Below are 18,582 nucleotides of genomic sequence, written 5' to 3' on the forward strand. Positions count from 1 at the left end.
GACCAAAAATTTTTCTATTTTCATAGGGAAATCCATCCAATAGTGTAAGTATTACTGATTGGTCCTTGTGGTCTAATTCTTCAAGACATTTTAAGAATACCTTCACGTGAGAAGTTCACACCTACTCACAGGCATGCACACCCATGGTCTATTTTCCCCTTTGTTAACTTATCACTGATAATTGTGCACATGGCCAGCAGAGAAGATGACAAGGAAGGCTGGAATCCTAAGGCATGATAGTAATTTTGTAAAAATCGCCTTGAAGAAACAATAGAAACAGAGCAGAATTCTTCAAAGATTATTTTCAGACCTTTCAGCCAGATGCCCAAGAGGATTTTTGCTTGCTTTTCGTCTTGCATTTTAACTTCGCATTTGCCTGGAAACATCTTCTCAGATGCTTGCTTGCTTCTTTTGTTTCTCTCTGAGGCCTTCAAATATAGTTTTCCCCTTGCTTCTCCTTCATGACTCCCAGGCTGAAAGCTCAGCTTCCTAGCTAGTCTCTTACTTTTTTCCTTTATCTTAATAAAATTATTCTTCTACTAAAAAGAAGAAAAAAATGGAAGGAAAACAAAGTTGTAATAAACAATGGTCAAAGTCCATATAGTTTCTTCTTTTTCTTACTCACATTCATTACAGCTATTTTTAGTACTTTTTTTTTAAAGTAAGTGACTGTTCTGTTTTTCCAAGTCTGTAAATTATTACTAGAGATCAAGTCCTGAATTCTTTCAGATCACTACCATAGTGAGCAAACCCAGTGAATCCCTAAAGTGAAAGTGAATCTAATAGAAGTCAGGGTTTTTTGAACTCTGACAAAAGTTTTCTGTTTTATTTTTCTTTCTCCCTAAGGCAGATGGCTGGGGGACAGAGGAAAGGGGACCTTGGTCTTTCCTCTGGAAATAGTTCTCTCTCTCTTCCTTACTGACCCAGAAAACAATATGGTGGCTGTTTTCTACACTTTCATTTGTCCTATGTCTTCTTATTTTAACACTTCCACTCAGTTTCCGGGAGAAGGGCTAGGACCCTACACTTTTGCTTCCAGGTGCAGTGGGTCTGGGAACAGATTAGCCATATTTCCACATGGGCTCCTCCTCCTGTCCCCCTAGCTCAGGCACCTCCTGTTGCCTTAGAGAGACATGATCTTGATGACTGTCCTTAACGAGTTTACTCCAGCACCATGAGCTGTGACCGTGTGCTCTCATTTTACAGATAGGAAACCTACTTCTCGCTGCCCACCCCCCCAATTCCTCCCCACCCCCTCAGACCCTCTTTAGGTTTAAATCTAAACAAGTTCAGTTGTTTAACTAGCAAACACCCAGAGGGCGGAGGTTCTGTGGGGAAGAAATGCTCCAGTCCCCGCCAAGCCAGAGCAGGCAACCCTGCCCTTCCTTTTCTGTCTCTCCTTCCCCTCCCCCAGAGATGGTCCCAACTTCCCGTTGACCCTCCATGTGGATATTTACTGCTGACATGTGGTACATCTCTTCTTGCATGACATGTAAAGAGAACCTATTTCAAAGCATCCATTGTTTATAGCCATTTCAGTTCTTTTTGCTTCAGGCCCTTAGAACTGGAAAATAGCTAATCAAGGGCAGTGCAGAAAACTGATTTCAGCTGTTTCCTTTATAGTTTACACTATTTGTTTCCCTTTGTGACTACATTCTTCTCTCCAGCTCTCCAGATGGGTGTTTGGAATAAGAAGGTTGCTTTGAAACCTATAAACGGGTTACTACAGGTTTAAAGAGAGGACCTTCTTTTTCTCCCTTTGAAAACCATCTTTCTTTTTTTTTTTTCCTCCTCCCTGAAAATTCCATTCCTTTTGACTATTAATAGTCCAAGGCTGTAAGGAGTAGATTCCTACTAAAGAGGCATTTGACATTCACACTAAGGCTGCTTTTCTTTGTGTTTGGAAGTAAAGCTTATTTTTTATTTTTTACTAACAACATGTTTAAATATTCAATTGTTTTGGTATTTGGAATATGCTGTTAGGCCACAATGCCCCTCTGGTTTAGGTGATAAATAAATAAATAAATAAATGTACTAAAGAATACTGAATTTAGTAACTGATTTGGAGTGTACTATCTGGGGCCATTCTCCTTCTGCCAGTGTTTATTGATTGCCTGCGCTGTGCGAGATGCCCTTCCTGGTGCCGGTAACAGCGTGGTCAGCCAGCCCCGTAGTCCTCATTCTGGTGCTTACCATCGAGTGGCATACCTGAAATTAGTATTAGTTTCTTAGCAGCAGATAGAAATGATAGTATCGTTCAGTTCCACCTATTGGTCTGTATAGGAAATAGTATCAGTTGCTAAACGAAGCTTGGTAACAATGACTATGACACAAATTTCGCATATTAAATGAGAACACTGTGTGAGTGGCGCAGGCAGAGCAGATCAGGGCCCAGCCATACTAGGTACGGAATGAATGGGAGCATGGCCACCCGTAGGCCGCACTTCTTGTCACCGTGTGTATTTCAGTTGAACTGTTAGTGACTAAAGCTACCCCTTGCTTAACTTTTGTTGGTCTGGAACTTTTGTTTAGGTTGTCTTAACCTCAGTTCTTTGGAACGTCCTGTATTTATTGTGCCTCCAACTCCATTAGAACCCACCGGATTCTCTAGTGCATTATCATTTCCATCTACTTTCCATGTCCCGAACCCACCAACTTCCCTTCTTACAAAATTTATCTGAGGAAGAATTTCTTCCTAGTCATCATCCTTTGCAAGCTCAGTTTCTTACTGTTGTCCTTTAATGTAACTTTTTGCCACCAGGTGGCCTTTGACTAACATTCAACTTATTAGACAAGGCCCTTGGCACAGTGCTAGCAAGGTCAGCAAATACAATCATCTGGCAGAGGCCTGCTTCCTGGGACATCTAGCTCTTGTGCCTGAAAAAATGCGTGGCGTGCACACATGCATACGCACGTGCACGCACATGTATATTACGTATTACAGATTTGAGCAGCTCTCCTTCCAAAATTTGAAAATTTATGTAGGCATTATTCTAGATTTTATTTTTAAGCAAACCCTCACCATGGAATAAGGATTACACACTGTGGAGTTAAAACACAGTTAAACAAGCAAATAGCACATGTAAATCCAACTTACTAAATTTACTTTTTTTCATTCTTCACTTGCATTTAAGAAAGGCCTACCAAGGGCTTCTTAGGATTAGCCAAATATTTGTTCTGATGTTCTTGTGAAATTAAAACTTTAACTTCCTCAAGGGAGGGCCTTGCCTTGGTAATGTCAGCTAGAAAATTCTGGCGTTTTCGAGCTAGAAGCAACGGAGAGGTTAGCTCCTTGAACTAAGATTGCCAGATGAAATGTAGAACGCCCAGCTAAATGTTCAATTCAGATAAATAATGAATAATGTTTTTACTCTAAGTGTGTGCCATGCAATATTTGCGTCATAGTTACACCAAAGCATTATTTGTTGTGGATCTGAAATTCAAGTTTAATTGGACGTCCTGTATTTTTATTTGCTAAGGCTGGCAACCTTGACAACTTTAACAGATTCTCCAAGGAAACAAGCTTTAAGCTAAAGCATAAGGCTTAATTGAGATTTACTATATTAAATTGTCTATTGCCATTCCAACTAGCAGGAAGAGAGAGAAGTAGTTTTTAGCCTGAAGGCTGGTGAGGGAAGGGTGAAAAATAAACTCCTATTTTTATCTCCGCGCTGAAGCCAGCATATTGCCAGCACAAACATGGAAGCTATATAGTACAGCTTCCCAGATTTAGTTGCTACAAAAACTTTAGTTACTATAAATAATAAATACAGAAACACACCACAGCTCTACAGTGGTTTTTAATGGTGGATGTTTATGGAGCCTTTGAAAATTAAGTACAGCCAGGATCACGGCGACTATAATGACCCAGTTTTGCCTCCCTGTAACCCTTGAACTCTCTCCTCCTCCTGGTTTTGCGGGGCCTTCTTGCCTTTCATCTTTGCTGGATAGTTCATGGCTTTTAGTCCCTCAGCAGGAAGCTGGAACAAAGGCACTGCCTAGCTTCTCAGACAACGTGATCTAGGTCAGCACACTCATAGAGCATCCAAGTTTCGCAGGTTTCGTTTCCTTTTTGAAAGATTTTGGTCAAGTAGAAAGTCATTCATGAATCTACCCTTTTCTTGCTTGTTATGAAATCGTTTCTTGAGTGTTTAAATCTATTTCAGTATAACTCATTGAAGTGGTGATTGGCATTCTTTAGAAAGTGTGGTTTTTTTGAGTGTAGATGCCATTGTACAGTTACTTCCAAATCTGGCCATTTGGTGGTTTTCTTGTAGACTATGGCCATTTTATAGCTTTTTTGTTCTTGGGTTATTAAAATGCTGAAATTTGGGGAACCGCATTAGAAACGCTCGGGGTTCCCCAATAGGAAGAGTTTGGTAAACCAGTGAGGTTCTCATTAGTTCGCCACAAATCCAGGTTAACGGGGTCATAAGGTTTGTGGAACTTCCTCCAAGAAGTGCTATAATAATAGATGAAAGCTCCTATCACTTTGCTCAGGGGTCCCCTCAACAGCTAGATGGTCCAGGTTGGTAACCCAGAGATTTGGAAACCTGCCCGGGGTGTTGACTCACTTTTATGGGTAAAGTAAGCTCACAGTTACTTCCTAACCATCCACAGTCTGGAATGTCACATACATGACACTTCAAATACAGTGCCTACTGGATCTCACAGCCTAATAGCATCTTCGTTCAGATGAGAAACCTATTGTCAAAGGGTTAGATCTGCTAGCATAGCACTAAGCTCTTCTGATGCCATGTGATTTTTTTTTATTGTTGTTCTTTTGCAGTGCATTAGTTCAATTTTTCCTGTTGTTTCCTGAATATAAAAACAATGACTTTTATGCCACTGGAGAGGTAAGTGGAAGTCATGTTTTCTTGTATGCTGCCAACATCATCAGGACTGAAATACATCATGACATTGTGATTCATGCATTCTGTCTACAAATATACACACACACATATTAATATTGATTCATACCATATTAAAAAATTTCTGTTTAGTCCCAAAATGTTTTCCATAACATTTTTTATTATAAATCCAGGATTCCCTAAAGTTTTGTATATCACAGTGGGTTGTTTAAGGTGTCAGTCCCCTGCTTTTTACTAATGATTTTTTTTGTTTGAGAAAGACAGAGAGAGCACAGGATGGGGGGTGGTGCACAGAGGGAGAAGCAGGCTCCCCTCTGAGCAGGAAACCTGACGTGGACTCACTCCCAGGATCCTGGGATCATGACCTGAGCCGAAGGCTGATACTTAATCGACTGAGCCATCCAGATGTCCTGTTCTCTGCCTTTTTGGGTGTAGTTGTCATTCAGATTGATGATTTTGAAGAGCCTAGGCCAGGTACCCTGTAGAATATCCCATTTTCTGAGTTTGATCCTTTACTCAGTGCTTAGATTCAGTGAGAAGATTTTTTTTTTTTTAAGTTATTTATTTATTAGAGAGAGAGAGAGACAGAGCACAAGCACAGGCAGACAGAGTGGCAGGCTAGAGGCAGAGGGAGAAGCAGACTCCCTGCCAAGCAAGGAGCCTGATGTGGGACTCGACCCCAGGATGCTGGGATCATGACCTGAACTGAAGGCAGCCGCTTAACCAACTGAGCCACCCAGGCGTCCCCAGTAGAAGATTTTGGCAAGAGCATTACATCAATGATGCTGTGTCCTTCTGTTGTATCACATCAGGAGGCACATAAAAGCTGTTTGTCTCATCATTGGCAATGATAAACTTGATTACTTGGTCCAGTGATAAACTTGGTCACCTACCTCTGCACTGGAAAGGTACCTTTTTCCTTTTGAAACTAATAAATAATGTGAGACCATGTGCAAATCTGCCCCCCCCATATCTTTCACCCAGTAGTTTCAGCATTCATTGATGACTCCTGTTGGAATCAGTTCTTCCACTGGGGGTTATAAAATGATAGATTTGGGGGAATCTATCATTAGATAGATAGAATCTATCATTCTACAGATATCATCTGGTATTCTTCTATAGAGAAGAACTTTCTCTCCTCTTCTGTATTATTCACTTCTAAAAATCTCAGTGTGGACCCTTGGTTGGTTATTTCTGTTTGATGTGTTAAAATTTTTTGCCATTATTATGATTTCTGATTTTCATATGTCCCATATTTGCTCAGAGGGAACCCCTTCAGGCTGACTCTTGTCTTTTTTGACAGGGCTCAGCTAGTCTTTCAGCATTTCCTTGATTTGGGGCACAAATCTATGCTCTAGAATTGTCTTCTATTTTCCCTGCCCTTGCCCTGAAATCAGTCATTTCTTCAAGGAACCCTGGCTCCTTTTAATGGGGGATGGGATTTAAAAACCAAGATCTGAGCACTAAGTGTGCCCATTGCTATTGGGATGCCATTTCTTTTCGACTTTTTCTGTAGGCAGAATTGGGGAACAGAATGACATCATACTGATACCCATAATTCAAATTCAACATCACAAGTTTCTTTTTTCCTTTCTCCATTCTGTGTTTGTGTACCCCTTCTCCCACATTTTGGACCATGTTTCCCAACAGCATCACTGTATTTACCTCTTGGCTGAATCCTACAACATGTGCACAGTGATTTTTACATCAGAACCACTACTAACAAGGAAACCTCCAAGTTCCTTTCAATATGTTTTGCTATAATTACTTTTATCTTTAGACTGCATTTCTCTATAGGTTTAAAAGTTACAAGAATTAATTCTATTTTTCCCCCTAGGATGATTACATTATAATTTAATGTACAGTTAGGTTCACTTGCATAGGTTGGCTTCAGTTTTAGGGTTTGCTTTTTTTTTTTCATCCATATAAATGTAAGCTTATTTTCAAAATGTATAACAGCCACTGTTTTGAGGACACAGAATCCCTAGGTGCTAGGTATATACAATCGTGAACAAAACAAAGCGATTTCCTGTCTTTGTATATTGTAGAGGTGAGGACAGGGGTAAGTGGGGAAATAAAAATGTACTACACATCAGGCATTGATAAGTGGCATGAAAAAAGATAAAGCAGGTGAGAGGGTTATAGAGTGTGGCGGCGCTATTGTGGCTGAGATTGTCAGAGAAAGGCTCTCTGATATGGAGACGATTGGGTAGAGCCCATGCAGCATCTAGTAGAGCTATAGCTACAGTTATCTTGGAGAAGAGCTTTCTTGGAAAGAGGAGTAGCAAACGCAAAGACTCTGAATTGAGGACAGACTTGGGGTGCTCATGGAAAAGCACGGAGCCACTGTTGAAGGATGTGAGATAAGGAGAAGCAGGCAGATCATGTAGGCCCATGACGGACTGTGGACTTTATTCTAAGTGTAATAGAAACTCGTTGAAGGGTGCTATGTTCACTGAAATAGTAGTTAGGATCCAATTCAATTCAACACATGTGTTTTGAGTGACTACCCTATCTGAGGCTTTGGACAAGTATTAGAAATTCAGTGATGAATAAGATATTAACTCTACCTTAAATCTGAAAGCCTGGCCAGAAATACAATACTGAATGAAAAGTACAATCAGAGAAGTAGCTATAAAGACAAATAGCCCAAGGAGAGTGCACACAGCTACCTCTCAATGTGGGATCCTCAGGAAAGGCCAAACAGAAGAAGGGTGACCATTAAACTGGATTTTGAATTAGGAGGAAGGATGTGTTGGTCAAGGCTGTTTTGCTTAAAAGTGACATAAACCCTGTTCAGAATGGCTTGAGTAAAACAGGAGATCAGTTGATTGATGGCTGGGTCTGGGTGCTCAAACATTGTCACCAGGAATTTGTCTCATTCTTTCTTGATCTGTTCACTTGGCTTTGCACGTTACTGGTTTCTCTCTAAGCTACGTTTTTTCTACCAGCGCCCTTGGCCCTCCACCCTACCCCAGAGGTCCAAGTATAGCCTATCAGCTCAACTTTTCTTTTCCCTATATAGTCCACCCATATTCCTGAATCTCGTGTGATCCAATTGAATCCAATGCCTGTTCTAGAACTAGTAAGGGATCAATGGCATGGACAAATAGGTTGGTAATAATGGTGCCTGAGGCCCACCCCGATGCTCTGGGTGGGGGAAGATCACAGGGGGACCTCACCTTCTGAATCACAAGGCCTGGGAGAGGGAGATGAGTAAAGAATAGGGAAGATGCTGGTGATGGCATCAGAGGAAGGGCTGGAAGGGTACTGGGCAAGCTCAAAGCACAGACGTTTTCTGTAAGGGAGTGAAGGGGAAAACATAATCTGTTTTTCCAAGGGAATGGCAAGTTACTGGAACTAGGAATTTCCTTCTTGTCCACCTGCTTTCTTTTCTTTCTGTTTGGAAGGACATTCTGACAGTTTGGCACATCATACTTATGTCTTTTTTAAGCCAATTATTTGGTCAGGATCATTTAGGACCTCTACCAGTAATTCCCTGCCATTCCTTGACTTTCAGCCCATTTCAGAGGCAGGTTGGGTAAAGTGGCAGGAAGCAACAATCCCATCATTTTGGAAACAACCCTGGAAGATGCCCAGTCTCTACCTCCAACAGAAGAGTGATCTGCTTACTGTGTAATTCCTGCCTCGCACATAACGTGGTGATGTCGTTAACCGTGATGTTGGGCTTTCAGCAAAGCTGCCAAATTCTGGTGAAACATTTGTCTATTTCATGTCTGCCTGGTGGTTTCATGCATGTAATATCCAAATGTGTGTGGAAAAAGACAGTTCTCTTTCTACGTTCTTTGCTGCCGGGATGAATACTTTTTAAAAAAACCTACGCCTTCCAAGTGATGAAGGAAGATGTGAACGAGGGCAGGCAGGACATGGGATAGAGATGCTGTTGCCAGGCAGCATCATCTTCATACAAACTATGCAGGATACATTAAATATGGGGCCACCTCTCGTTCTAGAAGGAAGAGCGCTAAATAAAAATGCCCTGCTGGATTGTTTTATTAGAACAATGCTATGTTTTTCCAGCCCAGTTTGTCCCATCCAGTCTTTTGTTTTAAGGCTAGGAGGCAGAATGGAAAAATGGAAGGACCTCTGGGTTAATGATCAGGAGACCTGAGATTCATTGCTGGCTTTGCGTCTCTGGATAATCCCAAACAAGTTCCTTAACTTCTCTTGGCCTCTGCTTTTCATCTTACAGTCAGAAGGCTTGGTTTTTAGATTAGATCACTTCCAGGGATATTTTACTTTCCTAGATGTTCAAGCATAGTTACCTAGAGGTATTTGTAAAGCATCTATACACAGTTGCAGTTTGTTTTTTTTTTTAAAGATTTTATTTATTTATTCGACAGAGAGAGATCACATGCAGGCAGAGCAGCAGGCAGAGAGAGAGAGAGGAGGAAGCAGGCTCCCTGCTGAGCACAGAGCCCGATGCGGGGCTCGATCCCAGAACCCTGAGATCATGACCTGAGCCGAAGGCAGGGGCTTAACCCACTGAGCCACCCAGGCGCCCCTACAATTGCAGTTTTAATGCAATACCTCCCATCCTCTCTACAAAAAAAAAAAAAAAAAGTTATAAGAGATTTTTCCAGAAAGGGAAATTTTTTCTCTTTGTAACTATTAATTTCTGCACACTCTTAGGGAGGCCGACCAAATAATGGCACCGAAGTAGTAGAATCGTCCTTGAAAAATAAATGGTAAACTCAAAAATGGTTTTCCGCTTTTCGATGCAAATGTACGGGAACTAAATATCCTTACCATTTGCGCACTATGAATGAGGGTTAGCGCGATGCTTGAAGGGTCTGGAGCAGCTCTTCAGCTCCCTGACTTTGGTGCAAGGGAGTCTGGAAGTAATAACAATACCTACTGCATAGGACTGTTTTGAGCATCTAATGAGATAATCCTCCTCAAATATTTAATGGAGTGATGGCTGTGGTGAGTACCCAACACATGATGACTATTACTACCATTCATGGTGAAAAGCTGCATTAATATATTTCTGCGCCAAAGCATATGGCCTAATGCACATGGACAGGGGCTGAGATATTTAAAAAGTTCTGCTCACTTGTTGATGTGGCTTTGTCTCTCCTGTTATTTTTGAAATGATTTCTATTAATTTCTTAATTTTTTAAAAAAATTTTATTTAATTGAGAGAGAGAGAGAACACGAGATAGAGAGCATGAGCAGGGGGAGGGGCAGAGGGAGAGGAAGAAGCAGACTTCCTGCCGACCAGGGAGCCCACCCCCGGGGCTTGATCCCAGGACTCCCAGGACCTGACCTGAGTGGAAGGCCAATGCTTAACCAACTGAGCCATCCAGACATTCCTGAAATCTTCTTAAAAAAAAAAAAAAATAGCTTTCTTTGTCTAAGAAATGATGATGGAGCTTAGAAGTGGATATTTAAAGTTCTAGATAGTAGCAAAACGTGTGGGGACTGACCCAGGCTCCTCGCCACTGCTGCATGGACCCCAGTGAGCCCACAACCAGGCATACTGTGGGATTCGCAGGCAGCACGATGCCGAAGGAAGAACCGCTTGTCTCCTTCCCTTCTCTCCATTTCTGCCCAGAACACCAACTGGAATTAATTTTCTCTAAAGAGAGACAAATGTGTCTGTAAATCACCCTCCTCCAGGCATGAAAAAAATGTACTTCAAAAAGAGAAACAAGCTGCATTTAATTCACATAATTAACTTTCTTTATAAGTGTTATCCTTTCCGAGCCAGTAACTATTAGTGAGATTGCCCTTGTTCTCGAGGTGCAGACACACTTCAGAATCCTCTCAAGTGTACATGGGCCCAGCTAGAAGTTATACTAAAACAGCCCTCACTGGGAGGCAGGGAGGTGTTGGGGAGAAGAGGCGCTGCCCCTTGTTCTCTAAGCACGTGGCTCTGTGTGCACTCCCAGGAAAGATTCCGTGCCTATGGGTGGCTCTGGCAGTAGCCGCATGGAGAGCTCGTTCAAAATGGCGGAACACGTGGTTAACACTGGGTCTCTCTTCTCAGTCAGCAGGAGGGGGCTACCCTCCTCAGCAGCAGTTTTGCAACCATGGTTAACTTGAGGGCTGAATAAAGGCAAAACTTTGAAGCTAGTTAAAAATTAGTGAGCTTAATAGGATACTTTATCTTCATCTGCATGTGTGAAGTCCTGCTGGGATCATGGAGTCTGACAACCTTTATTGAAATCATCATGGTCCACTGGGTCTGGGTCTCAGGCTCCCAGTAGGTGAGAGCCATGCTTGTGTCATTTGTTTCATATGATACCAAGCACAGTATTTATTGACATAGAGCAGCTTTGTGCATGGCTGTTGCTAGATAAAATAAAAATATTGGTGATATTTCTCTCTAACCTCTTTTCATCTCTCTTCTTTCTCTGTGCTGTGTCCCATGCCCTGGGGACCATCCCTTCTACTCCCTTATTACCCGCCGCCCCCCTCGCCCCTGACTATCAGCCTTCCTTTCTTTCCTTGGCTTTCTGGTGCTCGGGTCCTGTTTCTCTAGGCTTGCTCTGTCTCCTTCATGATTGTTCTATTTCTCTCCCCCTTTCTCACTTACCAGCACACTGTCCATTAGAAAGGATCTGCTACATTAAATTGACTCCCAACATGCTTGTATTTGAATGGAGAACAGAGCCCAAGCCATAAAAAGATAGTTGTAATAGAGGCATTTCCAGCACTGATGTACAAGCAGGAAAGAGGAGAACTCCTCTGCAGGCCTACACCATTATCCTTTTAGTCCTGGCTTGAATTTCGTAGCCAGAAGGGGGCCTTCAAGAATCTATAGTTTCCTTGTTCTGTTTGTAGATCTTATCTGAAAATACTGAAAGTGGACTGTATGGCAGGCATGGTGCTAGCCATGTCATGGCTACCTTCTGAAGCTTGCCCTGTTATTATTATCCCCATGATACAGCTGTGATGACTTAGGTCGGCCTTACCAAGGTCATTCCGCCAGGACTGAGACTGAAGCAGCTGGATTCCAGAGCTCAAAGACTACAGACAAGAGACTGGCTAAGGATCAGAGTCCTGCTTCTGTAGGTACTATCTAGAGCCGGGGTGCTCTGTTCTTGAAACCTCTGTCTCCAAGACCTGCCTCTTCCCAGAGAGCAGGTGCACTGTCTATAGAAGGGAGTCAACATCCCTTCCATATTTCATGCAGAATCCCTGAGAGTTAGCAACCTTATACAAACAAGAGAAGTTCCCTGTCTTTTTGGATGTTGCTGTTTTTCTGGTGAAGACTGAGATTTAATCATAAAGATTAAGCTTTGATCATTAAGATTTATGGAGTAAATAGAAGTTTCGAGTGACATAAAGGCTTGAAGCCCATGGAATGCAGTTATTTCTTAAAGCTTGAAACTTGCTGAATTTTATTAGATGACATTCAAGCTGCTTTAATTCTTGAGCTCATGACAGGTGTCTATTTTCAGTTATGGTCATCCGACCTGCCCGTTTTTCCTTTTTGACTTGAAAATGAATTTGTGGGGCGCCTGGGTGGCTCAGTGGGTCAAAGCCTCTGCCTTCGGCTCAGGTCATGATCCCAGGGTCCTGGGATCGAGCCCCACATCAGGCTCTCTGCTCTGCAGGGAGCCTGCTTCCTCCTCTCTCTCTCTGCCTGCCTCTCTGTCTACTTGTGATCTCTGTATGTCAAATAAATAAATAAAATATTTTTAAAAAAATTTTTTTAAAAAAAAGAAAATGAATTTGTGACTTAGAACTAGGAGTTTGTATCTTTTGGCCACCTTCCCCCTGTTCCCCCTCCCCCCTCCAGCCTCTGCTTCTGGTAACCACAAGTCTGATCTTTTTTTGTTTGCTTTTTGTGTGTATTTTTGGATTCCATATGTAAGTAAGATAATATACTATTTGTCTTTCTCTGACTTATTTCACTTAGTGTAATGCCTTCAGGGTCCATCTGTGTTGTCACAAATGGTAGGATATCCTCAGTTTTAATGGCTGGATAATATTCCGTTGTATGTATATACCACAACTTCTTTACTCTCATACCCGTCAGTGGACACTTAGGTTGTTTCTGTGTCTTGGCTGTTGTAAATAACACTGCTATAAAAATGGGAGGAGGGCAGCTATCTTTTCAAGACAGTGTTTTTGTTTCCTTTGGATATATTTCCAGATAGCAGAACTGCTGGATCATATGGTAGTCCTAGTTTTAAGTTTTTGAGGTTCCTCTATACTGTTTCCCGTACTGGCTGTATTAGACTTTTTTTTTTAAAGCATCTTTTCAATCCAAAGTAATATATCATTTGGAATCCAGCGTGTGCCTTTGCATAAATACGTGACGAATAGATACAGATCAAAATGTTTTTCTTATGTCTTTTCCTAGAGATTCTGCATTTCTTTTAAGCTCATTTTCAAGCAAAATAGATGTTTAGATAAAGTCATACTCTCGTTAGAAGTCGTGTCTTTTTTTTTTTTTTTTAAATTGCAGCGGTGTGGACTAGAAATTAGATGACACACAGTCTAGAAATGTCTAGGAAATTGTAGAGATTACCACAGTGCTGAAGTTCCAGCTTTCCCCCATCATTAATTCTCTGAGCTGGCCATTTTAACGAAACACCTCTTTGCTCAGAAAAAAATAATGGTGCCCACTGAAGTAAGAGACTAGATGAAGTTAGGGTCCCTCTGAGTCCTGTTCTCTTGACTACTGTGTCATCTATTACTTTTAGGTTTTCACCAGTTTTTGTGGTTTTTCAATGTGGATCTAAAACTCTCTTCGGAGCATATCCCCTTATTCCCTTCTGATCGCCCCCAAGAGTGGGGATGGCCCAACCAACCCTGTGTGGTTGGGGAGCGTGAGAGGACAGGGCACGGGTATGACTCTCTCCAGAAGGGCAGCCCACCTTGTTTCATTCAGGGGACCTGAAGGAGTCCCTACCAGCCCCAAAGTGAATTCTCTAGAGACATTCATTCCAGCTGGAGTGGCTGTGGGTAGGAGGACACAGCAGAGCAAAGGGCGCAGAATAACCCCAGATCGTCCACAACATGCCATTCCTGAGGTTGCCCACTCCACTTCCAGGCAGAGCTTGGGAGCTAGGGCCTGCAGGTAGGGACACTCTGTGTCCAGGTTCCGGTGTGTCTCGTTTCAGAGGCCATTACTCCTTATCCCCAAGAGAGGTTCTACGTGTTTTACCATACAAGTGTATACCTAGAAAAGCAAGGCAGAGAATGAATATCGCTGCATCTCTTTTTTTTTTTTAACTAAACTTTAGTAAGAAATGCAGCTGAGAAATGTAGAGTAGTTTAAACAATAGTAACAGCTAACATATGTGAAATTTCTGCAAAAAGACATTGTTTCCGTTAGAGACTTATTCTCTGACACGATTTTTTTTCTTCTAGGGGAGCTGATTGAAACTTGATTTTAGATATGAAAGCTTTTGTCCTCCTTTAAAAGTAACTGGGTGGCAGGGGTGCTGTAAGTCGGCTGTGGATGTTGCGGAAACATGTAAGAAGGGAGAGCTTCAGACGGAATACACAATTACAAGTTTCTTTAAGTCCAAGTTCATTGTGCTTTTACACATCTGGATAATTAACCAAGCATTACATTCTCTCTAGACTATTTTTACAAGTACAATATGCTCCTAACGTGATTTCCATTAGGCTGTTCCAAACATCATTTAAGAACTCAGAAAGATCGCAGACGGAGATTCGAAACCACTGTTCAGCTGTGATGTGGAGACCTTTTTCTCTTGTGGGGGAAATAAAAGACTGAGAGCTGAATTCTGAGATCTGTGTGATGTAAGAGGGAAAATGGAGGTTTATTGCTTCTGTAAGCCCTAGCAAATGCAGGTATATACAAACACACCCTAATATCTCTGGGCCTTCTCGTCAGAGGTGAGCTCAAAATGTGGTCACTGTGGGGAAACAAGCCATGTGGAAATGGCAGCTGGAAGCTCCTTAAATACTAGAAAGAAGTAACAAGGGCAGATGAAAATCCTGATATGTCGATCGCTAACCTCATTTGAATTACTGTGTTAGATAAATACGTTCGTCTGGCTGAGTTCCTCATTTGAGGGTCACTGTTGAATTCTAAAATAATACGTGTTCAGATCGTTTCTGGCCACAGTTTTCCTCTTTCCTTTTATAAGCGCTTTGATGCTGTTCCGAGCTTTTATGAGGCCAGGGTCTGATCCGATGGTAGAAGGTTAGTGCTAATTCATAGACTTCAGGAGTTTTCGTTGGCCAGCTGCGGCCCACATTGATGAGCACCAGCGAGAGATCAGAGAGACCACAGGGCTGAGAGCTGTGGTGGCTGCTGCTCTTGTCGTTGTTATAGACAGAACTCAGAACAAAAGAAGCAAGAGTTCATAAAAATTACAGGATTGCAATCGTTAAGTCCTAAGGGGCTGTATTGTTCATTTCTGATCCATCAGCCAGCCACACCTCAGTTCTCCCCCAAGAACGGAGGTTTCAATTCTATTTAAAATATCTCCAGAAAAGAGAAAACTGGGCAAATAGAACACTTGATTTATTGTCTGGTTGTCTTTTAAAGTGCTCGTGGTGGTCAGAGAATCATTAAATTGAGAAATAAATGATCCAGGAAGAATAAACTAGTCTGATCTTGAAAAAAAAAAAAAGTCTCAACAGGAGAGCAAAAATAATTGAAATTTCATTATCATGTTTCAGTGTCTGTTTTCCATAAAATAATCCTATAATTGTCTACTGTGTGACAGGCTGAGCCACTCAACCAACAGAATGATTAATGGAAACAGCAGTGAAGGATTTGTCACACTGACACAGGGCAAGGAAGTGTGTGATAGTCATTAGAAAGCAAAAATGAGATAAACATCATCGTTAGGTTAGCAGATGTGGACTGAGCATTGAGGAATCTGTTTTGGACACGGTTATAGAACTACCCATCTCACTGTCTGGTTTTCTTTAAATGGTCAGCTTAGCAAGCATGGTAGCAGATGGACCCAGGGCTGAGCCCCAGCTTGGGAGACCACAGACTCATAGCCTCCAAGACCGTTGACTCAAGTGTGGTGTGACATGAGAAATGGGAGATGGGGAGGCACGTGATTGGAATGCACAGACCCTTGTTTTGTCATTTTAAAATATGGGAAGATAATGTTAACTTTAAATTAGTTCAGCTTAAAGCGGGGAGGTAGCCTATTCGTAGTTGATGCTCAGAAATTGAGTAGGTGTTCCATCTTAATTTCCTGCCTGGATCTCTCCCAGATACGCATGGTGGCCACAAGGGGGAGGGTGCCATAAAAATGTGGCTGTTGTAGCCTGAATTCGTCATCACCATCATTAGAGCTATTTAAAATACATGCCCTTCCATCTCAGTAAGAGTTAAAGAGATGTTTTATTGCCGGGTCTTATAACCAGGCAACTTGAGTGATAACATCCAATAGAGAAAAAAATGTTTAGCAGTAACGTCAGATTAGTCATTCCTTTATCAGATATGTTTTTGTGTTCCTACTGTGTGCTAGGCAAGGTACACGATGTGAGAATAATAATCCACGAAATGGCAAACTTCACTCTATCACATAGCGGTCAAGTTTTCATAATATTTTTTTCAGAAGAAATGATTAGCTTTCCAAGCACAAGTTCTGTTCTTTATTCATTTTTGTGTCTTCTCAAATATCTACCGCAATGCTTTTGCCAGAAGAGTTGTCCAATAAACCATCACCAAATGAAAACTATGTAATAGATCTTTAGCAGTAAAATGATTACTCAAGGAAATTTGTGTTTTGAGGTTCATCTTAGCAAAATTATATTTGATAAATGTTCACTTAATGTTCCTAATGGGAGAGTAAAGCACTGTTTATGCAACAAACCATGTTTCAGGCATATAAACAAACACATCTTTATATCCCTTCACTGAAGCTAAAATGTGCTCATGGTTGTGGATGGATACACTGTTTTGAGTCAATACTTTGCCTAAATAATTACTGTTGCACAAGAGGGCTGCATCAATGGGGAGGTCTCAGAGATCTTGTATAAATTATGCAAATTACATTACTTTATCATACCTTGGAAGGAGTGTAGGTTTGGGAGTAGGTCAGAGCCAGTTAGATTTTGACTCTGCCATTTCTCTGAGCCTCAGTGGCTTCGTATTGATATTGAAGTAATGATGATGTGTGCAGCGTATGATTAGGGTATGGAGTAAATGAGGGCTCATGGGCCTCCCAGCCTTTGAACTACAGACCCCTACAGAGTCTCAGAAATATTACAGAGGGTCTGCGGACTCATACATACCCACTCCATGCCTTTAGTCTACTTTGAACATGTATGTGTTCGTGTTTTTCCAATCCATGTAGGCTCATTCAAGACTCATTCATTCAACAGCTGTGTACTGAGTGCTGACAAACAGCATCAGGCACAGTGGTTATACTGACCTAAAAACAGATAGCTCTGTGTTCATGGATATTCTACTCTAGTGTGGGTGGGAGACTAACAATACCCAAGAAAAATAAGTAAAAGTTTATAGGAATGTGGTAAGGATTTGATGAAAAAAGAGAGAAAGGAAATACAAAATGTTAAAAAAAAAAAAAAAGGAGGGGTGTTAAAATTTTGGATGGGATGGCCAAGGAAAGCATCCCTAGGTGTCACTGAAGGAAGTAAGGGAGTTCAGTGTACGGCCATCTGGGAGAAGATCATTCCAGGGGAGGGAGCAGCGAATGCAAAGGCCCTGATGGAAGGAAGAGTACAGCATGATTGTGATCCAAGACGGGCTGGAGAGGAATGAGCAAGGAGGTAGCAGGGAAGAGGGTTAACGAAGTACGATATCATGCCAATCCTTATGGCTCCGAAAAAGCACTCTGCTTTTACTCTGAGGGAGATGGGGAGTCGTCAGAGGGTTTGAGCATAGCCGTGGCAAGACCAGATTCACATTTTAGTAGACCACTATCTTGAAAATAGACTGGATGAGGGGACGGACAAAAGCAAGGGCCCCGTTAGGTGACTGCAAGAACCCAGGCAAGAGATGACGGAACCTGGAGCAAGGTGATGAAGAGGGTGGTGTGCAAAGACCCTGGATCCTGGACCTATCTTGACAGAATAAGTAGAGTTGACAAGGTTCACTGATGGACTTTAGTGGGGTGTGAGAGAAAGAGATAAGGAATGGCACTGGGGCGCCTGGCTGGCTCAGTCGGTTAAGTGTCTGACTCTTGATCTCAGCTTGGGTCTCCATCTCAGGGTTGTGCTGGGTGTGGAGCCTACTTAAAAAGGAAAGGAAAGAAAAGAAAAAGAAATGGCACCGTGATTTTCTAGTTAGAACCAGTAACATTAATAGAGAGGTTGAAAGGAAGGCTTGGGGATTCAAGCTTCATTCTGAACATATGAAGTTTAACATTAGACATGCAAGAGGAGATGTCAAAAAGGTGGCTTTTTAATGTAAACAATACAAGACTAATTTTTTTAAAGATTGTATGTATTTATTTATTTATTTATTTGAGAAAGAGAATGCAGGGAGCGGGGAGTGGAGAGGCAGAGGGAAAGGGAGAGAAAGTCTCAAGCAGGCTTCGTGCCGAGCGCAGAGGCCACGTGGGACTTGATCCTTTGACCCTGAGATCTCGAACTGAGCCGAAACCAAGAGTCAGATGCTCAACAGACTGTGCCACCCAGGTGCCCCAATACAAAGCTATTTTTTAAATATTTCTGAATAGTAGCTTTTCTCAGCATAGTCTAAAAGTAGAATTATAATGTTTGTGTCCACAAAATATTTTGAAATTGAAAAAGAACCCTGTACTTG

General features: G+C 41.8%; 1 protein-coding gene across 2 annotated transcripts in view; it reads left to right on the top strand.

Moving 5' to 3' along the window:
* The window catches only part of CPVL (carboxypeptidase vitellogenic like), a 128,861-nt gene that overhangs the window by 50,746 nt on the left and 59,533 nt on the right, over positions 1-18,582 (top strand). For both annotated transcript variants that reach the window (XM_032304005.1, XM_032304006.1), the window contains exon 7: positions 4,790-4,856. In XM_032304005.1, the coding sequence (XP_032159896.1) occupies positions 4,790-4,856 (67 nt within the window). The remainder of the gene's footprint in view (positions 1-4,789; positions 4,857-18,582) is intronic.

This window comes from Mustela erminea, chromosome 11 (genome assembly GCF_009829155.1).
Source record: "Mustela erminea isolate mMusErm1 chromosome 11, mMusErm1.Pri, whole genome shotgun sequence".
In the NCBI taxonomy this organism is placed as follows: domain Eukaryota; kingdom Metazoa; phylum Chordata; class Mammalia; order Carnivora; family Mustelidae; genus Mustela; species Mustela erminea.